The 26,084-nt window shown below is 41.2% G+C and overlaps 1 protein-coding gene across 1 annotated transcript; it reads right to left on the reverse strand.

Moving 5' to 3' along the window:
- Nucleotides 1–7,466: 7,466 nt before the first annotated feature.
- On the reverse strand, nt 7,467–9,528 carry TRH (thyrotropin releasing hormone; the record flags this gene model as incomplete). Its single annotated transcript, XM_080625872.1, has 2 exons — nt 7,467–8,038; nt 9,219–9,528. 2 exons carry the CDS (start codon nt 9,526–9,528, stop codon nt 7,467–7,469), a joined length of 882 nt encoding a protein of 293 aa, XP_080481998.1.
- Between the last annotated feature and the right edge of the window lie 16,556 nt (nt 9,529–26,084).

The following is a 26,084-nucleotide window of genomic DNA, read 5'->3' on the forward strand; positions in this document are numbered from 1 at the left end:
TATTATTCCATCATCCAGCAGAAGTATAATGAGAAAACAAAGCCCTAAACGTGAACTGGAGATTTAACCATAGCAGTAAATGGATGTTAGAAACAATCAAACTCTGTTTTTTCACATGTACAGTTTGCTGTTAAGAACCATTATGCTCTGGTTTTCAAAACTGTGCAGTCTTGATTCAGTTATGAGTAGAGAAACAGATGCTGTGGAAATAGTGTGGCACCCAGTCACAGTCCCCTTCTGTTCAGCATGCAAAACAGAACCAGTTTTGCTGGTTGAAAACCAGTAAGGGATCTTGTCGTGCTATAAAAGCTGCCCTTGTGAGGCACTGTCCCTGCACCGCACTCAGGTACATTATAAGACGTTAAGCTCTTTTTTTTTTTTTTTTTTTTTTTTTAGAAGGTATGATTCTGCTTTTAAATTATTTATTTAACAAGTGAAGGGGCTGTTTGAACCAAGCATTTCTTGTTCAGTGGGTGTAGGGAAGAGACAAGGAAAGTGGGTGATGGAAGCCGTGCCTGTCACTAGGTGTCACACCGAGCACGGCTGAGCCCACCGCGCCCAGGGACTGTTTGGCTGGTTGCTTGAAAGACTTTTCTGCTGCAGCAGGATGGTCCTGGCCGCTGGCAGCCCGGTCCTCTCCTGTCATTCAGAAGCCGAGAGGATCAGGTGTAAGGAAAAGCGAGGCTGTACTGAGCAGCAAGCTCTTTCCTTAAACCTGTGCTTCTCTACAGCTTCGGTGACTGCTCATTTTCAAAAGCAAAGGCGTAAAGGCTTACTAAATGGTGAAGAGAACTGAAGTCTAGTAGCCTACTGCTGGGACACAAACAATACAGTGAGAAGGGCAGCCTACAGCGGGTTGTGACGAGGATGATAACGTGCTGGGATGTGAGCTAGAAATCAACCATTAGTTGAGCTCTTTTGGGTAATCTACACTTGACCACAGACTGGGAGAACATCTCTCACCAAGTGAATCTTTCTGAATTGCTGATAAAACACCATGTTGTGTCAATCATTCTTGAAAAGAGAAATTTAATTCAAGATTTTGAAAGAAAAGTGCCATTTGTTTGCATATTTCTGAATTTAAACAGTCTTAAGCACTTTCTGAGGAACTCATTTGCTACTAAGTGACTGCACTGTTTAGGATAATCTGAATCCTTATGACAGTATTAGACTCCGGTTGGGAGACTCACAGAGAGAATTATAGAAGTGATAATACAACGTTAACCTTCCAGATGTAGTGATGTGTTGAATGGTGTCTGTCCACTCCTGTGTCTCTGAGGGCCCCATGTCTTTTTAAAGAGGAGCACAATCTAGGTTTGTGCTGGTGTAAATGAGGATAGATTTTGGCTGCTTTCGCTTAGTCAGGCTCATCATACTTTCCCACACAGAGAGTGTTCACAAAATGAAAAACTCCAGGTCAGTCTAAAGCAATCCAGTTTACACTTCTTCAAACATGAATTTTTTTCATCCAGCTAGTTGCAATAGGAAGAGACGTATTTAGGAACAAATTAAACCTTACTGAAATGCTACAGTGGGAATACAACTGAGAAGGGGGACAGGCAGCCCTGTAGCCGTGGCACAGTCCTGTCAGAAATATCTTCCAGTTATGTTCACTTGTATTCTCCGACTTGTAATATCTTCAGCGCCATTTGAAATGTTAAATAATGGAATCTGATCCCAGCATGGGAGAGGTAAATGTAGACTAGAAGTAATTCTTGGTGATGCCCGTCTACTTCTTAGGGAATGCAGTGGGACATTTTTGTACAAGTATGGCTTACTTGCTGTAAAAAATGTGTTCAATATCTAAAAGTTGTGTTGAGTTCAATATAGACTTTGGGGTGGAAGCAGAGTGGAAAATGAGAATGTTCTTTGGAAAATCGAAGTATTCTTCCTAAACTAAGTGGCCAGTTAATTTTGAGTGGCGCTGTGTGTAAAATTGGCGTAAATTCAGTTTTGTAATGTAATGATAGATTTAAAAAAAATAATTTTGAATCTCCTAACATTGAAAGGGATTAACATTAAATTCTTCCTACAGCGTTGATTTTAATTTATTTGCAAAAAATTTTTTGTTCATTTAGGTGGATCTAAACCAACATTTTCTGTATTTTTCATTTTGGTCTTAGAACTGAATTGAGGAACACAAAGGAACACATCGCTGTTCCTTTTAACAAAGCTCATACATTCAATGTACTCCAGTTGCTTGAAGTAAACATTTTGATACAAACCAAATCTGTTTAAGTAGTCTGTGCAGAGAGGACAGAAGCTCCATTTCCATGCAAAACCATGGCTTCTCCTGTGTTTGCAGACTCCTCAATCAAAACTGGCAGGTGGTGATTTGTAAGAGTTGCAGCTGACAGCTTGTTGAGCCCCATTTGTCTGATTTTCCTATTAACTGCTTCAGCACTGGCAGGCCAGTCATCTGCATAAATTTATCTGGCCCTTACTACTGCTGAAGAATTTGGGATGTTGGGCCTGAATGCCAGAGAGTGGCACCACTTGTACATAGGTGGATCATAGGGTACATAGGGTAGATGAATTATAAAGGGCAGTAAGAAAGATTCAGAATTCCTTTGTGTTTGCATTCTATTTAACTGTAGGATCCATATACCACAATGTCTAGATTATGTTCAGGGCTCATTTCAGATTTCAAGCACACCTGTATTTGAGTGCTGTCTCCTGTAGCCTCTCTTGTCTTCTATTTCCCCTATAAATTTGTACAGCAACCAGTTCCCTTCTTGAAAGCATCTCTAAAATCAGTAAGCAGATACCCTCAACAGTGGGTGTTCAATAGTAAATGATTTGTGACTTTTTGTAGTGCTGTGTTGCTGTCTTCTTCAACAGCACCTGCTTGTTTAAAGAGCTTACTTTTTGTCTTGACTGCTTCGGCTCAGAGAACCTTCCATATAGTTTTACTATATTTTTCATTTGTCTTTGCTTTTCTCTCTCCTCCTCCTCTTCTCTTTTTACAATAGCTTCTTCAGACACCCCACGCAGTAGCAGCTTCAGAATCAGGAAGGAACTTAGGCTGGAAACATATGTTTCTCTGTGAAAATCAGTTTAAAACAGCAATCATATTTTAGGCAACCTCTTCAATGCACATCACTTTCCCTAGTTTTATCGGTCATAATCTCACATTTTTTCCTATACCAATCAGCTATTGAAGTCTCTAGGCTGCATCATACTCAATTGCATTCAGGTAGGATATTCATTATAGAGAGAAGATGGCAATGAAATCACTTCCTTTGATATGGCAAGTTGAATCCTGGTTTACCTCCATCTGATTTTGCAAGAGTATTTGCTTGATTTGTGAAGTCCAGATTTCCCCTCTTTCCAGTTCATGTGAACTTGAGGAAGGTGCAGTGTATGTTAGCTGTAAGTGAATGAGGCTGAAAATAAACTCAAGAGCTGTCTTTGCCTTTGGACTAGGATTGTTCCATTACATTAGTATCTAACATGCCTTGTCTCTGTCAAGAATCAGTATCATGCTCCAGCATACCAGTGCAATTTGTGATCCAATCAGATTCTGGTTCTTAGGGGAGGCTTTATCCTCCTTCAGCCTATACTCTTTCGTCTCATGTAAGCAGACAGAGTGAATTGGCAGATAACTGATAAAAGTCCTTTTCTTGGTTTCCTTCTTAGGACTTTAAAGCTGCAATGTTTTCAAGGAAAACAAAGGACAAATGTCTTCACAGAGGTATAAAAGTCATCTCAAGGCAGGAAGATAATTCCATTTTCTCAAGGAACTTTCCCATCTGTTATTATCCGAGGTCTTTGTGTTCAACCTGAATCCTTCCTCATGACCCTTGTAGGACTGCAGAGTTCATGCTTTTCTTACTGGGAGGGAAGTGAGACTTCATCCACTTATCTATTTCCTAAAACCAGAAGGATTCCTCTGTCTGCATCTTTTGTGCCATGTCTCTGTACAGTCTGGAGTTTGCCCAGGCTCATCCCTTCTGCAGGGCTTCTCCATGTGCCTGATTTTTATCATAGTTGTTATTCGTAGCAATGTCCTGACCAATGCTTTGAAAGTGCAGCTGGCTGTTTAATGCTAGCTGAGTGAGTTACCAGGCAAGCAGTGACTCTACTTCAGCCATGGTGATGATGTTGTCAAATTTTCTCCAACTAACAAGTCATTAAAAGTAGTAATAAAGGGGTTTGTTGGGGCCACATGTCCCTTGGAAACACTCAGCCCATGCTAATTACAGTGAGTTAGCAAAGTGGTCAAGGCTGGTAAGTGTGTGGGAGGGGGCACAGAACAGGAATTGCAGACAGTTGCAGGAAATGTTGATTGTACAACTTGTTCACATCAGCTTTTCCTTCCACTGGGGGAAAACAAGGAAAAAGAAAAAGGTTCATTTTGAACATACTTGTAAATGTTGTGCTTTAGGAATCAAATTCCCGTGTCACAATGACTGGTAACATGCCAGAAATGTAAACCTGTGGTAAATAAAGAACTCATCTGTGCATGGTTGATTTAGTCTCATTGAAAGCTGGAAATAAGATTTTGCATGACTGGTGCCATGTTAGGGCAAGTGCATAACTTTGGGTTTTCATGCTTCTCTCCCTTTCCCACCTTGGCTTTCTTGTAGCAGCCACAGCAGCCTCCTTGTCTTGCAGGAACTGTTGGCCATGTTTACCCACTTGATAACTTTTCATTCCAGTTTTTCACTTATTTGGGAAATTTTATAGCAGTGGTGGTGGTCTTGTGTAGTAGTGTTCCCTGAGGTGTGAGCAGCATTCCTTCACTGCTGGAAATAGTACATGAAATGGTATTCTTTAGAGACATCCTTTTTTCCTTATAAAATGAAAAATTAACATTTTAAAAGGCATCCCATACAGAGAGTGTGCTGAAGGAATAGGAAGTGCATGGAACGTTCCCAGCTGCCTCCTCTGAGGATTTCTTAAGCACTTGTGAATTAGAAAACCCCTGTCAATAGAAGAGCTCTGTATGTCCTGTACATAGACCATGTTAAGCACTGAGCAGCCTGGGAGTGTTAACATCAGGAAAGCTCACTGAGATGATCAGGGTAACTAAACTGTATGGCAAAACTAACTTCTATACCTGAGGAAATGCTCTGAGGCCCTGAGTGAAGAAGGAAACAATATCTAGAAGGAACACTCACAGTATCACACAGTATCACAGTATGTTAGAGATTGGAAGGGACCTCAGAAGATCATCTAGTCCAATCCCCCTGCCGGAGCAGGAACACCTAGATAAGGTTACACAGGAATGTGTCCAGGCGGGTTTTGAATGTCTCCAGAGAAGGAGACTCCACAACCCCCTTGGGCAGCCTGTTCCAGTGTTCCGTCACCCTCACTGAGAAGAAGTTTCTTCTCAAGTTTAAGTGGAACCTCTTGTGTTCCAGTTTGTACCCATTACCCCTTGTCCTATCATTGTTTGCCACTGAGAAGAGCCTGGCTCCATCCTCGTGACACTCCCCCTTTATATATTTATATACACTAATAAGGTCACCCCTCAGTCTCCTCTTCTCCAAACTATAGAGACCCAGCTCCCTAAGCCTTTCCTCATAAGGGAGATGCTTCACTCCCTTAATCATCTTAGTTGCCCTGCGCTGGACTCTCTCCAGCAGGTCCCTGTCCTTCTTGAACTGAGGGGCCCAGAACGGGACACCACATTCCAGGTGCGGTCTCACCAGGGCAGAGTAGAGGGGAAGGAGGACCTCTCTCGACCTACTGACCACCCCCCTTCTAATACACCCCAGGATGCCATTGGCCTTCTTGGCCACAAGGGCACAGTGTTGGCTCATGGTCATCCTGCCGTCCACTAGGACCCCCAGGTCCCTCTCCCCTACACTACTCTCTAACAGGTCGTTCCCCAACCTATACTGGAACCTGGGGTTGTTCCTGCCCAGATGCAGGACTCTACACTTTCCCTTGTTATATTTCATCAAGTTTCTCCCTGCCCAACTCTCCAGCCTGTCCAGGTCTCGCTGGATGGCAGCACAGCCTTCTGGCGTGTCAGCCACTCCTCCCAGCTTAGTGTCATCAGCAAACTTGCTGATAGTACACTCAATTCCCTCATCTAAATCGTTGATGAATATATTAAATAATACTGGTCCCAAAGCACTAATGTGTTGTGATGGTATTGAGAAGGATGAATGACAGTGGTAAACATACTAATTTGTTTATAAAAACATAGCATTTTAATGAAATATAGACAAGAAGTGATGCTATGAATAATTCAGTGTACTCAGTAACCGTGTATTAATTACAAAACCCTGTAAATCTATTTTTTAGACTTGTGAAGAGGAAATCAGACTTCTGATAAAGTTCCCTGTGAACAAGGTAAGAAGGTTACTGAATTTAGCCCAGATGCATAACTTCATGTGTCATACAGGTAGCAGATTTAAAAAGAGAATCTATCTATAGGCAAATCATCCTTCCACTTCAGTAGCAAAATAGTTTTATATATAAACATGTGCTGACCACCACCATGCAAGAAAATTGTGCCTAGAAAAGTACTCTGATGTTTATACTTATTTAGCTTGAGTTGGGTTTGTGTTTTTCACTCTATTACAGTGTATTTGCACAACAGTAAGGACACCCAGAGTTGATTATTGATGTTTATTGAATGATTCATTTCAAATAAACACTTTTGGGAATCTGACCACAAAAGTAAAAGCATTCATTTGAGAGGAGAGACATCAGAAATCCTTCTTGGAAGAAAAGGATGTCTGCTTGTTTAATTTTTAAATGTCTGAGGAGAAGGCATGATTTCAGGTGACATGACTCAAGTGTGGACACACCAGGAAGGGGGTTCTGCTCTAGGGTGTACACAGTCAGGTTCACAGCTTGCGACTGAGATGCTCTGCGATGCATTAACGCTTTACACTGTGCAGCCTCTTAGATGAAAACAGGTTTTATGTGCCAGTTCCAAGTCAAACTATAAAGTCACTCATCTATTCTGTTCAAGTTGGAACAGTTCCTATCTCTGTGCTTACTGTCTGGACAGATTGTAGCACACAAGGGTTCAGGTCTCATTAATGTATCATTTTGAATTGAAAACCTATTCAATTTAATTTTGAAACAACTCACGTATGTTGTTCTTTTTTTTCCCTCTCCATTAATTTACTGATTTCACCAATGTGAGAAGAAACCATATAATTATTCCATTTTAGCGGCATCAGAACAGATATTTAATAGCCTGTTTTAGTAATTTGGGAACAGAAAATTGGACACACATAGTGGTATTTTTCTGGGATCTGGGCCCATAGGGAAACAAGCACTTTTATCTTTCTGGAGCGGGTGAGTTGGAGACTCTCAGTACTTCCCTGACCCGTGCAACTGTGTCCCTCAGTCCCTTTACTTTAAGTGTGTGACCAAGCCATTAATGCACTGAAAGATGGGCACAGAGGTCAGCAGCAGGAAGCAGAAAGGGAGCAAACAGAATTTTTTAGTGATCTGGCAGCTCACTTCACCAATGCAAAGGATACACAATGATTTTCTTATTCTTCTGTTCCACTCTCCCATGCTGATCTCTTTCCTGGGTGCTGACGTTTTTCTTTGCCAACATTTTCTACTAGATCAAGCAACAAGCTGCCTTTGTTACAGGTGAAGGACTCCTGAAAGTTGCAGGGGCCTGCATCATTTGGGCTGTCAAAATTCCAGTGCTTTTTTCCAGGGTGCTGGTGTTTCTCACCATATTGATCATTTAAGTCTACCTCGTCATTCCAGCCTCTCTTGCTAGGATGCTGGTGCTTGTAGATCAGATACCTTCTGCCCGGATGCTGTCTTTTGGATAACTCATTCAAGTAGGTCAGCTGTGAACTAGGGCTGTCAGCATCCTCTTCCAACAGTGACCTTCTGCCAGGATGCTGTCTCTTTTTTGGCTCCAGAGAGCTGTCAAGGTCATCTTCTATCTCTCTTTTTCCTGGATGCTGCCTCTTCTGGATGTCTTCGTAAGATGTGTCTTCCTCAACATCTCTTTTCCCAGGATGCTGTCTCTTCTCCAGCTCACTCAAGTACTTTTTCCCAAGGTGTCTTTTGGAAAGCCATTCTGGCAGAGGCGCATTTGATTCTGTCCATGGAAAAGAATAATGTTATTGAGCCCCCATAGTCCTCACTAAGGTAGTTGAAATGGGAATTTGTGGAGTTGTATGGTGCAGGACCATTATCTGTTGTTCATTATGCCAGTTTAATTGCACAGATAACTGCAAGTATGGTCTTGAATTTGATCACTCCAGATGACATCTGTTAAAACAGTTCTGGTACATTTTTAGCAAGGATGATTGACACACTAAGAACTAGCTGCAGCCAAATGGAAAGACATGCAATAATCAAGCCTAATGTGTTGATACAGATAAATGTGTCAGATTCAGGTAAAGGGAGATGAGTAAAAGATGCTGAGCAGCTGGAAGAAATCAGCTGCAGAAGCTGGGTATGGTGAAGAGCTGGAAGTCAGCATGAGGCAGGGAAAAGATAGGTCTGAGACACAAGTAGAAGCGAGGATGTGGACATCTGAAAGCCAGCTCAGTATTTCCAGCTACCAGTCATAATTCCTTTAGTATCTCATGCTCATTCTTAAGCTTTTTTTAATATTTCAGGTCTTGGACCAACATAATCAATTTTCAGCATTCATGTGAAGAGGGAAGAAGGCTTTTTCTATGGACAAATGAGCCAGCTCTTTTGTCCACTCTGAAGGAGCTTTGTGCTCCTTGGTGGCAGGCACCTCTGTGCTGCTTCTTGCAGTCCCCGAGTCTGATTTGTTTCTGCTGCAGTGACTAGTGAGAGCAGAGCATCTGCAGGCTAGGAGGAGCAGCCTCTGCATTCCCAGCCATGGAAAAGCCCACCTCTGCTGGGGTGTAGAAACCAGTGGGTTGAGGTAGTTGGGGAACGGTAGCACTCCCACCTCAAATAACATTAGCTATGGGGTCCACAACTGGGAAATGTCCTCCATGTGTCCTCTTAGAACTTCCCTAGGGAAGTACTTACCAGACAGGCAAGTTTTCTGTGGTGGGCTTCTACCTTTTTATTATGCAGCAATTGCTTAGTGATGGTACAGCATTGCCTAAGCAGGGAGATCTTAGTGGCTTTTGAGAACTCTGTGTCAGTGTATTGCAGCAGATCTCTTATCCTTCCCTTTCCCTTAGAGTAAGAGATATATACATCAGAACCTGGGAGCTATACATTGGATCTAATGATCTCAGGCAAGTACTATGCCAGCAAAACTAGATGAGTGTCCCCAGTGTAATACATACCTTTATTAATCTCTCCTTCCTTTTCAGCTTTCTGGAAGACAGACTGGAGAATGAGGCTGTCAGATCTCTGCAGAATGTCATCCAGGGGACTTCTTCCCATGTTCTCACTTCCCTCTGGAAAGGGGGACCTCTCCTTGAGGCAAACACCACACAAGGTCAGGCAGAGGAGCAGCAGTGGCAGCTGGATAGATGGCATTGTGGGGTTGAGGGTTCCTTCAACTTTCATGGAAGAGAGAGCAACAGGGGAAGACGATGAAGCAAACAAACCTAGCAATAACAGCAGTATTTCCAAACACTGAAAAAGAAACATGGCACTGCTGTAGGGACTCAAGGCTTATGAGGGTCCTTCCTCAGTTTTGTTACTAACCTCTCAGTTTGTTTTATATTCTTCAAAGAATCTGTAAATTCATCACAATTAAAACCAGGTACCTGGTTGTTTTTCTGGCAGAATAAATATGGACGTTTTAAACACTGAGCTTCCTGATGCACACACAGCTCTGAAAACAAGTGATTCTGCTTTGCCTTCTGCCACAAGGCAAAATAATTTCCCTCTTGAACTCTGTGTTACCTGTTGCCCTGCATAAGTGAGGTACACACACACATAACTGCACTAACAATCTCCACCAGGCAATTCCCTTTGCTAAGGGTTCAGTTTAAACAATACTGGGATTTGCGGCACTTTCGTTCCACCTCTAGTTAAAGCCCAGCTTTAATAGTCCATTAGTTTTTCATATCTGTTTCTGTGTATTTAAAGGAGCTGTGTGTCTGTGTATTTGTCAGTATTGTAAGAGCTACACTCAGTCAGGGAGATTCCTCGCTTTGGGGAAGCGCCTAATCTTTTTCAGAGACATAATCATACCCTCCATTACCCCTTGCCCAGATGACAAGTGTTTTTCTGTTTCTTCTAGCTAGCACTGGGATTCGTAATGCACTTATGGATTTATTTTCCAGTAAGCAGAGTTCCTTTAGTAGAATGGAATGTCTTTAATACTAGTGTAGCTGTCATTGAGCTTATTTGTATCTTCAGAACGTAAAAGAAATGCACAATCTTATAAAGTTCTAGAAATTTTTAGAATAGAGAATGAATTCATTACCTCTCTTGGTGGCAGGTTTCTATCACTTCTGATGATAAAAGCCCTAAGAATATCACATAGGCTATTTAGCTCAGAGCAGTCTTGAGACGGAAAGTTAGAATCAGCTAAAAAAGAAATGATTTGGTAAATTACCTGGTTTGTAGTTTCAGATTTTTGGTTGATGCATCTGCCAAGAAGAGGTTGCTTAGTCCCTTAAAGCTGTTCGCACATCTGAGCTCCAGACTTGCCCTTTTTCTGCTACAGACACACGCAGTATCCAATAGAACTGTTGCTAAGTTCTCTTTGGATAGCTTGTGTCTCTGTTCTTATACTGTACTGCCTCTGGACCCTTTATGCAAATAGCTGTGAGGTAATTTGATGTGATGTGCTGTTTTCAGGGTTTTTTGCTGATGTCAGAGATCTGCATTTTGAATGCATTTTAAAACTCTGATAGTTATTTGCTGACCTCTGTATACCCATGCTCCAATCCCAGAAATGCTATTTTTCCGTTCTCTAAAGAGATTATGTTGAATTGTTTATAACACAGCATAGAGAAAAGGAGGTTTTTCTCTTAACTGAAAGAAGCTTGTATATCCTCTCTTAAGGAAGCACTGTGGAGTAAATGCAGAGGGGCAGGCAATTTATTAAGGGAGAAAACCAATGAAAAATTTTAATGGATTATATTTACATAAGTTTATACCACTGGTTCTTATTCTGAATGACAGGTTTTGGCTCACAGTTCTGTATTTTCTTGGCATAGGCTTCCATAAACAGTACATTAGACTATGGGGTGCAAAGCATTAGATATGAAAATATAGTTATGTTGCTGCTATGCGTTTCAAAAAGCATTATACTATTGTAACTAGAAATAAGACTCCTTCTCTTTAACCTGTCTATTTAAGATGTTCTTCCACACAGTACTACTAAAACCAGACCATGCAGGGGGCACAGATAAAGAGCTAGTAATTCTTTGATAATCTTAGTGATCCTGATGACAATATGAAGGACTAAAACTGGAGTACAGATTGCTCACAGTATTGCAGCAATTTGGGACTTTTTTATTGTTGCTGCATGGAAGGTTTCAACCAAGTGGAGTCAGTGGTTTTCTGCTTTCCCATTTACTACCATTGTCATGAACACAAAACCACCTTTGTATGTCCCTCTCATCACTGCCATCAAAGTGTTTCAGTTCAAATTTGTAGTCAGCAGTAACTAGTGACAAACCCTAACAACTTGTCACCATGGCTTGAGAACACCTTTCTTGGCAAGACACTGGTGTGTTTGCAGCTCTCTAGAGTGCTGTGCCACAGCCGGAGACAGAAGGCATGTGGGGATACTCTTAAATCTCTGAACTTTTCTTTTTTTTGCTTGTGCAGACTTCTGGGTGTCTGGCCCCTGGTCAGAACAGCAGCAGTAGCTCTAAACTGGCTCCTAGACGTTGTAGATGAGTTCCTGGTTACCAGTACAGGTGTTCTACATAGCATAAAAATGCATGCAGATCCCTCATTCCAACAGGTAGGGGCTAGGGATTCCTCTTCCCTTAGGGATACCCACTATGCCAGAATGAATTAGAGTGAATAGGAATGAATCCAGTGCTAGGTCAGAAATCCTACACTGTTTCATACACTGCTCAGGGATTCCTTTCCCCTAGGAGACAACTCAAAGGGAATGTTTTCTGAGCATTTTGGATCCAAAAGGCAGGCTCAGTAAAATACTGCAGGGTGTAATCTGGCTTGTATTCTCATGCATTTTACAACCATAATTTCATAAAAGAAGTTCCCTTATCTGTTGACAGAAACAGAGTGCTAAAGATTACTCATGGAAGCACAAGAAGAGAGGTCAGTCTCTATCCATTCTCATTAAAATCTGCTTCTTGACACCTTTGGGCTGAGGACTTCCTTTAGAGAACAGGGATGAAATCCTGTGTTACAAACTACATCTCTGTGGAAAGCTTCTTAGTAGGTGCAAAGTTATATCCACAGTGCAGTGGCCAGGACTTCCAGCCAAGCATCTGGCACTTTGCTCACTTATTCCTGTTCTATTTTGGACTGATTTAGTAGCTCTTTAACGTTTTGTTTAAATGGAGAAAGTTAAATTTAAGCACCTCAGAGGGTCTTTTGTCTTATGAACAATAGCCTTTTCCTATTTCACAGCTGGAAAACTGTCTCTTGTTTAGTATGTTATCTTTCTTTTTAGAATTCCTTTTGGCTTTTTTGGCCTCATTTTTTCTATTTCATTTTCCCTGCAGGCGGTTTTTCTATTTAAAAGATTTCTGGAGGTTTATTTTAAAAGTGTTAATGTCCTTTCTTCCCACTCACTACACAATTACTCATGACACAGAGTTGAATTCATGGTTAGGAGGGAGAGTTTCTTTTCTCAAATTCCAGAACCATCTTCCAAGCTGTACTTTTCTGTCTGCCACAAACCTACAGACACCGCAGACTTGCTCAGAGCTTGTCTCAGCACCGGGTTTGGCTCCCAGCACACGTCTGTCTTTTGCTGATTCTAGAATTGCACAGAGATGTCCAACTATCATACGTCACCTCAAAATACCTAAATATATTTCAGCACCGCTGTGATCCATAACCCCTTTGCCCAGCCACTGTTTTCTATCACAGGTGCTTCAAGTCCCTTGAGCTTCTGAAGAATGGGGTTGATTGAAGAATAGAGTTGTAAATAGGTAACCTCAAGAATGTTAGGCTTTGTTAGCCACTATAGAGAAAAGAAAATTACTAAGATAAGCTTTGCCAGAACCACCTGGTGGTTACTGATATGACAAACAAAGTGATGAAGAAATAACCACCGGGGGTCCGAAAGCCCACTACCACATTTTTGTATGCATACAGGAGGCATTCTCTAAAAAGTATGATGTAATGTATGTAATCTAATGAATATGTATGTTTAAGGACAATATAATCACAGCCTGGTTAATGCCTGGGAGAGACACGCTTGTAGGAGCTATCCCCCCATGTCTCCTGGCTCCGCAATAAAGAATACCTGCTTGTCAACTTAAAACTTTGTTGGCGAGTTCCTGGAGTTTTCTTGGAATCACTTCTTTATCAATTCTGTTGATGAAGTTCCTTATTTTTCTTTACAACATTCTCAAGGGCACCCCAGCTTCTGAAAGGGCTTCTAAATGGAGAAACCAAGAGACAGACAACTCCTCCAAACCCAGAGCCAGAGCCTTTTGTGTGAGCTCTGAGGGTTGAGGTTTGTGTTCCTCCTCTTCCAGCCTGCATGTTGCTTGGATTGCTGGCTCAGCTTGCTCCCCACAAGTGCAGGATCCGGATCCTCTACTTGTGAATACTTGTCCAGCTCAGAGTCAGTGCTCCTAACACTTGGCCTGATGTCTGTCACTGGGCACACAATTCTTGGTCCCTAAAATCTTGAAGGTGAATAATCAGAAAATCTGCTGCTAACCCGAGCCTGATCTCTGTTTTAAGGAATATAAATACTTGTGTTTTGTGCAGTCAGTCAACTGTGACAGCCTGGAGTTAGGCAGAAAGTTCTCCCTGGCAGATTTCTGCATTTTTATGTCTTCCTTGGGACACCTTGCTGTGGTCATGGTCAGAAATGGGAAACTGAAGTACATTGCTCTTCCTCAGTATAGTCATCCCTCTAGGAATCATGGAATGCAGGAGTTGTTATAGAAACTGTTCTTCTTTCCTTGAGCTATAGGATAAAAAATACTGGTTTGTGAAATGAATGTGCCTCCTGCCATTGTATTTGTTATCAGTTTCACTGAGAGGTGCTGAATGTTTAAGTGCTTTGCTCTGGGTCACAGAGCTGTAGTGGCAGGGTCAGGAAGGGAGATCAGAATCCATTCACTTTTCTTCCACTCACTTAGCTTTCCCTTATTAAAAGAGCATGTTTTTTTGGTAATACATCACAAGACACATCTTTCTCATTTAAAAGGTTGCCTCCATGACATTATTTCTGTGTGCAAGGCTGAGAGAAATATCTCCACCAGCTACTTAAAGCATCCCGTTAATTCATATTAAGAGTCCACTGTCCCTGGGACTATTGTTCCAGCATCTCCTCTCTTTAACGAATTTTATCCTCTTGATTATTTACTGAATTCTGGTTTTTGCGAGGACTGCAGATCTCAGCTGTTTTGTCTGAACTTCCTCTTGTAAATAGTGTTCTTGTAAACAAGGAAGGACTTGTTTGCTAACAGAAATGAGAGGCAAATCAGCTCTTTTGTTTTCTTGGGAGAATCTAACATCACAGCTTATTTATGCCACTCCTCCCACTTCGTTCCTTGAATTGAACTAATCAGGAAGAAAATAAGGGAGATGGTTATCAGTAATAGGTGGACAACTCTCTTTCTATGTGATCCTTTCTAAAATGCAGCTTCTCATGCATCAGAATATGTAGTTTCCCCTGCAGGAGGACATACTGTATTTTAGTGAGAGGTAAAATTCCTGCTTCTCCTCATATTGATTTTAATAACATCAGAATGCCAGAGTTGGCACAGCCACTATGATCTTTATATAGTCCCTATTATTAGACCAATAGTATAGTTTTACAAGGCAGGCAAGTTTTCAGGAATACAGACCTTTCTTAATTCTGAGGAGAGGCATTTGTGTCTGAAAGTTTGTTTCTCAGGACTAAAAAAGAACTTGTGATGCCCCAGAATTGTCAGCTTTATGCGTGATAGAAGTGACTATAATAAAAGGTGTATTTTATTAAATAGTAATAATTGCTGGGGGCAGGGTTCCAAACAACTTGTATCTACCTAGTCCTCAAAATTTGTTTGCTAAGTAAATGGGCCTAGATAGTGTTTAGTGAGTTTAATGACACACGAACTCAGTTTGGAAGTGCAGCTGCTGTAGTCACAGCCAGCACTAGCGTACGTGAGCCCCTTTGTGGCTGACATGCCCAGCAAGAGGAGCTTCACATAGCCAGCAGCACAGCATGTCACAGCCCAGGTGGCCTGTTGTGATTCATCAAAACCCGAAACTGTTGAGGACTAATAGCACTTTTTTCCATTCATTTTCAGTCATTGGTTATATATGATCCAGGAGGGGAAATGGAGGCAACTCCTGTCCTGTGCTGTCTGTTTCTTCCAGCACCGAGCCCCAGCTGTGGTGCTTCTGCTGTTGCCTACTGCAAGCACTTGTGGTGGGAAATACCTGCGTCTGATGTGAGCTCTGAGGCCTTTTAGGGGTAGCTGCTAGTTAAAGCCAGGTGAGTGAGCTGGCCTAGAGAATGGGCTTGAAATCATGAGGAGCTCTGCCAGCTAATGCTGAACATCACTTGAAACATGACCTGAAAATGGTGATGAGGAACAGTTAAGGGGCTTTTTTGAAGACTCTGTAACTTCCAGTTGACACCCTCTTTCTCAAAAATTCCAGAAAAGGCAAAACCTTCTTCTCTAACTGTAAGCCCCAGAGTTCTGTAGTTTTGCAAACACAGACTTGTTGAAGCTTAATCTTTTGAATTTGTTTAAACTAATAGAAAATCCCTTGAGGAAGCTTAATGTAGAAAGAGATTAAGTCTTCTGTTTTAAATAATGAATAGGATGAGTATTGAATGAGATGAGAACATTAGTTTCTGTGCGGGGAAGCTCTTAATAGAATTACTGAGTAAATTCCACGTGGAATGCACACAGCTCCCATCACCAGGTTAAATCCATAAAGGCCAGGGAAGGCTATTAAATTAGAGGGAAGGGGAAGTATCCCACATAGCATTAAAACTGTTGCCAAAAGTATAACATGTTGCTTATAACAGCTGAATTGTTTTATCATTTCATGAGGAAGCAAAGCCAAAGCATTATGACAATAATCCCACATACTGGTTTACTGACAGACTTCTCAATATTAAACAGCATATTATGGAGTCAGAACTTGACAGACTTAATTGTATACTTAAGAGTCAGTCTAACTCACAGTTTGTTCCTTCTGGGATGGTGGCAGTTTGAAATTAAAGATCTCAATGGATTCACAGTAATGTTTCTTTATTTTGTCATTATCTCTGCAGTGTTTATGCAGGGTCATTTCTAGAGCTTTCTAGTCAGGAGAGCCCTGCAATTTGGGAATAAAGTGGCCATCTTCAGAGAGATTACCACTGTGTCCTGTCTCTTGTTTCAGGCACAGTCCAGGGTTTTTCAAACCAAATAATATCACTTAATGAAGCAAGCAGGACCCTGTGCCTCCAGGCACCAAAACACCCCAGCTGCTCAGCCTGTTGTTATTTCCCAGCTAATGACAGCACTCAAGAGATTCTTTTTCACTTCCAACAGGGAATTAGTCATTGGACAAAGCAAATTTACAGCTTGATATACCTTGCAAAAATACTGGTTTTAAGTTGGGGCAAGTTTCATGATGTAGCAAGAAGATATTAAGGGAAATTTGATTTGGTATGATAGAAATGGTGGTCATCCAGCTTCCTTTTAAGAAGTGAGTCTGATTCATTCTGTCATGTACCTTGCAAAGTCAGTTGGAGGTTTGTAAATAGGAGGTCACTACTTCCCATAGCAATTAAAGGGATAACATGATAATTTGTTTCCTCCATGCTGTTTCTTTGCACTTGCTGCTAACACATCCTCATTATGATAGACAAGCCATAACTGGGTGTGAAAGGGAACAAACTTGTGTGAGTGAGAGAAGAGCTGATAAGAGATTTAGTGTTTGTTGCATTTGAAAATGCTGCTTTGGAATTTGAAGTCACCAGTCCTCAGCTTGCAGCTAGTTCTCCTATCAGGTTCACTGGGAGCAACCAGCACAGAGCACATTTGAAACCCCCACCTGCCAGTCCCTGCTTGTTCAGAAGTCAAAGGTACAATGCTCAGAAGCTCCTGAAAGCTTGACATACATAGTGCATGCCCAATGGTCACAGACCACTGTGGGAGCACAAATAAGATGGAGTAAAAGCAGTGTGAGAAGTTCCAGAACTGGCCCCTGTGGCTAGCTGTAGAATATCTTCTTGAAATTCAGATGTTTCTATTGCAGCTTTTAAAATGTAAGAATTTTATTTCTTCTTGTTGCTTTCAGTTGCTATAAAAGACAGCTGTTCATCTGTATAAATTATTCAGTAAAGTGACCTCAAGCCTTGCTTTAAGGATGCAGTGCAAATGTGATTTGCCTTCGAGTTGTCCGTCTTGGTCTGAAAAGAAAGGGAACTGTGGCCAGTGGCAGGACCATGCCAGCAAGGCAGCTGCATCAGTGCCTACCTCTACACAGCAGCCAAGAGCAGCTGTTCTTAGTGGGGGTGCCATCTGCAATCAGATGTAGAGAGGAATTCTGAATAGGGATCTGGTGTTACTAACAAAGTTAATCTCAAGTGCCAGTCATATCAGGTTCTCTGTTTGAAACAGGTAACATTTACTTCAAGTGTTCCCCTCTGTTATTTCTCTGTACCTGTGACTATGCATACGTACTTTGTGTGTGCTTTTTACTAATGAACTGTTCATGACATTTTCACATGGCTTTATTGTTCTTAGTGGTTACTAAGTTATTTGGTCAGCTCATTTTATGAGGAGTTAAATTTGCTTACCCTGTGGTATTCTTCCTGCAGTAAGATTAGTCATTTTATCTTTTAGGCTACCACCTTTTAAAGAGTCCTGCAGCACATCAATGGTCAAAGTCAGGATCCCATTATGGTAAGTACTATAAAGAAGTAGAACTGAAACTGTCCATCCCAAGAGAGTTAGAATGAAGTGCAGCTATGTACATACACATACATATGCGTATATACATACACCTTCATAGACCTACACCTACCAAACATATGTATATACACATGTGGGTGTATGAACTGATTGAGCAAGTGAGAGGATGAAGTAATTATGTCAGTTGTGTTGAACATAAATATGTTATTTCAAAAGGTTTGGTAGCTGTAGATCATCATCAAGCTCATCAGGGCTAGGTTACAGTGGATTTGTAAGTTTTGATGCAGCATTTCAAAGGGACTTGGAAGAAAGAAGACAGTCATTTTATCCTGGCAAGTATTTCTTCCCCTCTGTAAGGACAAGTTTATAAGAAAGCTGGTCACTTGGCATTACCAGCAGGATGAAAACAACTGGAGTTTTTGCTCTTCTGATTCCAGCATGGACCATTTATGGGAAGGTCTTAGCAAACAATGATACAGTCTACAGTTTCTGGTACTGTCTGTTAATCCCACTGTCTCTGCAAAGCACGTAGCAAAGAGAATACTTAGGACCATTTTATTTCTTTCACTTGCACTCATCACTAATGGCACCAGTGAATGTGGAATCTGTTACTTAAAATCCAAGCCTTCACTGCATCCAAGATATGGATTAGTGGCTAGAAATCAACTAGGAAATTCTACAGTTTGTACTTGGTTAATCACAGAAGCCACCAGAGATCTAATGCAGTGCTGAAATGTGCACATTATGTAGCGCACAGTAGATCAGCAAGTCTCTTCTTTGGAGGTTTGAGTGAATTACCTGGTTAATGAGGGAAGTTCAGAGTCCTCAGTTTAGAACTGTTCCCCTGCCCATCATGCACAGTCATTTTCATGAAGCTTGATTCACAACAGAGACTTTAGGGGGAGGAAGATGATCACCACAACCAGTCGTTCAAGTAAGATGATTTTCCTGTTATGCTACTAGCTACATAATGATGAAGACCTTTATGTAATTTGCATCTTTATAACTTTCATAGTCATTGTAATAACAATAGGCTTCTCCACTGGTGCTTAAGGGTTCATTTAAAGGAAACAACACTGAGAATCAGTGGTTATTCAGATGCCATTTGGGGGCAGAGATTATAATTAAAGCTGTTTGATAGGCCAGATATTGGATATCATGCTTTATGGGACAATAAAGACATGTATGTGTCTGGTGAGGTATATGCTGAGACCAGGAGTAGTACTGGCTTTTAGAAGGGTTCTGTGATCTTCTCATGGCTTCTTCACATCTGCCCAGCTGGCACATTGTGCATCCCAATGGAAGCTGAGTGAATGAGCATGTAGCACTGGAGTAAAAGTTTCTTGAGTCATTTGATACCTGCTTCTGCTGAGAAGACTCTGAGTCACAAAGTCTCTGTGCTTCTCAACTCTTCTGTCACTCTATTCCCTGCGGGCCTTTTCAGCAAAGCCTGAGTATGAACAAAGATACATTTTAAAGCAGTTAGAGAATGGTTTGCAGATGCAAACTGCAGCAGCTGATGTATTTTTATAAGCACCAAGCTGAGAGGCCACATGGTCATTTGGTTAGAATGGAGTCTGAGAATTGGGACAACTGTATTCTATTTCTGTCTCTCCCAGTGAATTGTTCTGTGCCTCTTAATGGTGCATTAAGGCAGAAGTCCAACTGTAGTTAAAGTGAGACTTTTCCTACATGGTATCTGAAATTAGGTGGACCCTTGAATACTTGAGGGCTGTGTTCCCTATCCACAAATAAGGGATAGTAATATACTACAGTGACTTTATATGCTTGTGACGTGCTTTGAAAGTCTCAGATCGTGACAAAAGAAGTCAAAAGTGTTGTTAATAGTTGGGTTGGAGTTTTTTTAGGAAGCAGGTGGAATTCACCAAGCCCAGAAGGCCTGGCATGCAAATTTAAGTCAAGAAAACGGTAAGTAGAAAAGCTGTGTTTGATTGGACTCCAGTGAAGCTTTGATGGGACTTTTTGTAGTATGAACACTTTTCTTGGCCCACAAATGATGATGTTATTGCCTGTCCTGTTAAATGAGCAATTTCACATGATTCTGTTGACAAACCAATAATAAGCAGTTTTCTCCTCCAGATGTCTTCATTTCCTTGTCTATAGCTGTAACCAGATTTGAAACATTCTGTGTTGGCACCTATATGGTATGATGGAATTTTTGAATGCATTCCTGGAATGGCTAGTGATGGTCTTCATATCCTTGACCGCAGAGATAGCTATAATGCATTGGTGATTTTCAACTTATGGTACAAGACAATGCAGGGTTTAGAACAACTTCAAAGGGAAAAGTCATGAATGAAAGCAATCCCTTTGTTAAATTTGCTCTGAGATGATCTGTAGGTCACCTAGAAGATGCTTGTAGATCTAGAAACTGTTACAAAAGAAGTAAAGCAACTATAAAAAGTAAAAAAATATTCTTAGATGTTTTTTAGACCTTCATTTCCATGACTCATTCAGAGGCATCATGGGAGATGTGGAGTTAAACGTTTCATAGCAGTACATCTTTGTAGCTATTATTAAAAAATGTGAGCCACCATTTTGGCATTTGAAATGGCTTATCAAGAACAAGATGCTGATAGACTGTTTTTAAAATACTTTCTGGAAGACCTCAGCAGTAACCTGTAATTCTTTCTGAGCCTCCGTGGCTCATGTTGAGTGAGTGAAGCTCAAGTCGTATTGCACAGAGAAATGATGGAAATGCCAAGGATTGCCTGATAAACAGATAGTGCCATTGATCAGCAGCTGTACTTTATAAACACAGTACCTTTGTCGTCTGAATAACAAATGATCTCTAAGCCAACACCACAGTAAATCTTATTGACCTTTTACAACTACTTGTGCTTTATGGAAAAACAGTAACTCCATCTTCATTAGAATCACTTTCAGTTCTGTATGATGCCAGGTACTGAGCAAAGCAGTTGTATAAATATATACTTGCATAGGAAGGAAGAAGGCATGTAGCACTTTACTTGAAGGTACATAGATAGCACTGGTCAGTACAGCCTGTTAAGGAGGAACCCAAAACCAGTGCTAAACTGATACCAAGTTAATGATACCCGTGTTGCATAGTTCAGCTGGAACTGGGTTCTATTAAGTATCTCTCATCTCCAGCAGAAGTTTGCTTCTATCAGTGATGGGAACCTCTGAGGTAAACCAGTATCTGATCACACAGTACATCATAGCAGACTTAAATTGCAAAGTTATTAAGTCTTACTCTCTGGTAGGTGCAGACCACTTAATGACAAGGTCAGTGACGGATTGTAGTAGAGACTTCGGGGACCTTACAAGGTAAACCAACATCTGATCCCACAACAAATCATGGCTTATTTGGGCTTCCTGCTCCAGAATTGTGACGACATGGTGTTATTGTTTGGACCTTCCTAGGTCTTTAGCAGTGTGCAGGACTACAACAGCTTTGTTACCACTAATTTCTATTGTTCAAAGTTTGCAACTGCCTGGCAAATTAATATAAAAAATTAAAAACAGATTAATGACCACAAATTGACAGTTATGTCATGAAATTTTCAAAGGTTTATCTTTCTCATCTAGATATAGATGAAGTAGCCAGGTTTGCTGAAGTACGCATTGTCTTGGCACTTTTGTCTTTTGAAGATCTGATAATGTATGTAACAGTGTCAGCCTCTAGGTGCCAGGTATGTCTGAACAATGGTCCCCTCTTTCTGAGTGTGAAAGTGGAAACAGAGTCCTGTTACAGCACGTGAATCAGCTTCAGCCCTTGAGGAAGTACAGAACTAGAGTAAGTCCGTGGTTTTATCAGAGTTTAGGTGCTATCGCCATGAAACTCAAGTGAAAAGATCAAGTTAAATGAGTGATGTTGTATTATGTTGTTTGATATCGCTAGAGGTTGCTAAAGGTCTTTGGTTATTTAATGTTTTTCTGCTTCAGAAAACACGTTAATGTCCTTGATCACATCCGTGGTTCAAAGGCACTGAGATAAACAAATGACTCATGAAGCGACTGCCTATTATTTTTTCTGCGATACAGGAGCTAAAAAATGAACTCGACATTTAGTCTGAAAAAGAAGGTTTCGTTATAGTGGTGCTAATAAACTAACAGTTTAGTGAAGTTTTGAAGATTCTGGAAGAAGTTTCCTCACACAGAAATCTCACTGAAGCATGTTCAGTGGATGCTACAGCACTTGGTAAATCTTCTATTTTAAATTGACACCAGCAATGTTTGATAGCCCAGCAGAACCAAATTTCACCCTGTCAAAATTCCCTTGATTTCAGGTTCAAGACTGAATTGGGGTTGGAGTTGAGGCAATAATTTCAGTGGAGTTATAGTATGGATGAATTTACCTAATTTTTTTAAAAAAATGAAGATATAAGATTAAACAGGGTAATACTCAAAGATTAGGGGGGTTGGTTTGGGTGTTTTGTTTTGGTTTTGGCTTATGAATAGGAAATAGTCTATTAATACTTTCTGGGCCAGTTGAGTAAATTTTCTATCTAGTCGACAACAGCAACTCCTCTGTTCAGTGGCATTTCTTTCAAGAATCTGGCCACCAGGTCACAGTCATCAGGCAAGACCATTAAGAAGGCGTTAAAAACCGATTATTAGGTTCATCCAAATAGTAATAATTCAATTTGAATAAAACTGTGAGAAATTAATAAGATGCAAAATAAAATGGCAGTCAAATGTGAATTTAACCAATCTTACCACTTAAAACATGTTTTACAGATTACTGCTTAAAGGACACTCTTCATGAGTGTGTGCAGTGTCACACAGATCTTCTTTCCAAGCAAAGGGATTCAGCAGCCCTGGACATTTCACTGTAGCACAGCTCTTGCCTGGCAGGGCAGATAAATTGCATCTCCTTTCACACAGGCTCAACCTGTGATTTGTGAATATGTATTTAATATTTAATCATTGAGCATTGTCGTGGTTTAAGCCCAGGCCGTAAATCAGAACCACGAAGTCCACTTCCCCCCCCACCTTTCTTCCCTCTGCTCCTGGAGGGATGGGGAGGAGAATCAAAAGAATGCAGCTCCCACGGGTTGAGATAAGAACAGTTTAATAACTAAGGTATAACACAAATCACTACTGCTATCACTAATAGTAATAATGATAAAGGAAATAACAAGCAAGAGAATACAACCGCTCACCGACCGGTACCTCACCCCCACCCTGCCATGATCCAGCCCTTCCGGGCCCTCTCAATTCTACCTCCTGGGCATGACGTGCTGTGGTATGGAATACCTCTTTGGCTAGTTTGGGTCAGGTGTCCTGTCCCTGCTTCCTCCCAGCTTCTCCTCCTCCCTGGCAGAGCAGGAGACTCACAAAGTCCTTGGTCAGGGTAAACATTCTGACCCACAACTGAAAACATCAGCTTTATCATATTATTCTCAGGTCGAAAGTCAAAACACAGCACTGCACCGGTAGAAAAAATGACTGCTACTGCTAAACCAGGACAGCATTTATCACAGCTACCACTTAAAAAGAACTACCAAAATAAATGTACTTAGCATGGTTTGGAGAATACTAAGACAATTTGCTATAATTTACAGTTTATAAGTTCAAATTATCAAAATATTTGCCAAATATGTCACCATACATGGAAGCTAAAGATTAATATTTGATTCATTCCCTCAAGAGTAAATGTCCCTTTTACCTGCGTTACTGTAGAACAGCCTTGCAGTTTCTGCTCTGCAGTGGTACTTAGACAAACATCCAGGAGTAGGAGTCTGCATGGACAGCCCATCTATATGCTGTACACCAGCCTCCAGTCAGGGGGATCAGCACAGGTGCATGAAAACATCAGCCTTATTCCTGTGCTGCCTGTCTCAAGGAATGGGGGATGTGAGCAGCATAGAAGTGTGTTTATACAAGTGCTTGCTGTGAGTGGAAAACAGCTCTTAACACTTCTGTCCTGTTCTAATGGATAGCACACTATGACCATCTTAATGTTCACTCCTTTCAGGACCTAATTACTTCTGCATAATATATGCATTTGAGGATTTAATTTGCTTTTAGATTCCAGTGATGGGAGCAGCATTTCTAAAGTCACCTTCCAGAGACACTTGGGTTTCAACCTTCCCAAATGTTGGCATAACAATGGTTTTCTGCCCATAAAGATGGAAGGGGCTTTTACAGGTCTCTGCAGCTAATCTATGGAGCTATTGTAAAATGTCCATACATGAGGATATTCTCTAAGGTGATTATTCTCCAGGGTCTTTGCAGATGCTTCTAACTAAGAAAGTGACTGGGCCTGCACTTCTTCAACTCAATTCAGTGGCAATCCTCCTGGTTCTCAGGAGCAATTTTAGGCTTGACTTCTTCCAACTCTTATTTTTTATTCCAGCAATGTTGACACAAGCCCTGCAGCCTGTCTAGCAGCAGGGACAGAGCAAAAATAACAAGCACTTTCTGCTTTTAAATTCAGAGACTCACACATCCAACTAAGGAAAAACAATCAATGACTATTTAGGTTTCTGCCTGAACAAGATGTCTTTAAATTAAGTCTTGCTACTTCTCATACAAGACTTGAAAATAAGAACACTCTGACTTCCTAATTTAGCCACTAAACAGCAAAGAAGGAAGTTTTATTGGGTTGTTTGGCCAGGTGTACTTTCACCAGGGTTCTTTATTAGGGAAGTGTCTTTCCTTAGGGTATCTGTCACGGTGAACAAGCTACCTTTAGGGAGCATAGGGACTGAGGAGAAAATGAAAATACTCAATTTATGACCTTGTAATTAAGCAGCAGTTAATGATAATTCTCAGATTACTATCTTGGTTCAAGGAACTCATTAGTTTTACAACTAATTGCTGGTGCAAGGGGCAGAGCAGAGTCACACCGCTGGAGGCATAGGGAGGGTAGAATTGGGGCAGCCTGGTTTTAGACCAGCATTAACTGGGTCACTATTAAGCACAGTCAGATCTAATTGCAAGTAATCGCAGAAAAATACAGTCTCATTCCTCTTTTTTCCTACCCATGCCATATTCTTGCTTGCATAAACTGTAGGGATTGCCCCAGTGGATCTAACTCGGCATACTGATCAGATAGATCAAGAAGTGTCAGAATTTCTTGGCACAGGGTTAGACATTCCTAGGACAAAGACTGAAATATTTACTCTGACTTCATCCTGATGTGGTAAGACCTGCTTTGTAGTGCCATTAATTCTAGGATTGCAACAAACTGTGCTGTTGATCTTTGCTTATGTTGTCAAGGGTCGGGACTACTGTAACCTGGTTATTTAGAAAAGAAAGATCCCAAATACTTACTTAATTACCACTTGCCAGAGAGAATTCCAGGCCTCTGGGGCCACCCTGTGACATTGCTCTTCACAGGATCCTTCCAGGTAGAACTGGAACACAACTCAATTAGGTTTAACTATGACAAGGTAGTGGAGTGTGTAGTAAATATTATTGTTTCATTAACAGCTCTGCATTTAATTTAGATAGGAATTTCTGCACAAATGAGAAACTGTTGCACTTGTTAACGATAGCACCACCCCATGGAATAACTGTACCCCACGCCAGACACCGACTGTGTGGGTGAGCCCTGCAGAGTGCTCAGTCCCTGAGGCGGGGGGGAAGGCAGAATGAAACAGATGCATTGGGAGCACATCTCAGCCAGCCTTCAGGTGTTTGTTGGCAGCAGGAAGTATCTTTTCTGATTCTCTCTTTGGCGTCGGTCACAGCACCTGTGGGCAGTTTGTAGCCAGACTTCTGCATGCTCTCTCTTGTTCCTCATCCACAGACAAAGTGATGACCAAGCAAGGCCAGTGACTGTTGAGCCAGAACTCTGTATTGGAAGGAGACAGTTACCTTTCAAACTGTGCCTTTGCTTTTTCTATACTTAGTTCAGTCTGGGAGCTGCCTTTTCCGAGCTGATAAACTCCCTCTTGAAGCTGTTGTATCAGGCATCTGAAAACATCACACCAATTGCCAAGTGCTGTTTTATTTAGCAATCTTTGCTTTATCAGAAGAAACTCTAAGTTCTCTTCATGCACTGCTTTTTCTGCTTTGATAACAATATCCCATTTGCAATTGTAGGGTGGTTCGAACAATGAATTTCAGAGAGCAGAGATTGTCACAAATCTGACAGAATCATGGAAACAGAAATGAAAATGTCAGCTTTGCAGTGACTTTGTTATGTGAAATCCACCCCTAGGGAATAAACCAGTACTTTCCACTTTC

This window comes from Psittacula echo (assembly GCF_963264785.1).
Source record: "Psittacula echo genome assembly, chromosome: 9".
NCBI lineage: Eukaryota > Metazoa > Chordata > Aves > Psittaciformes > Psittacidae > Psittacula > Psittacula echo.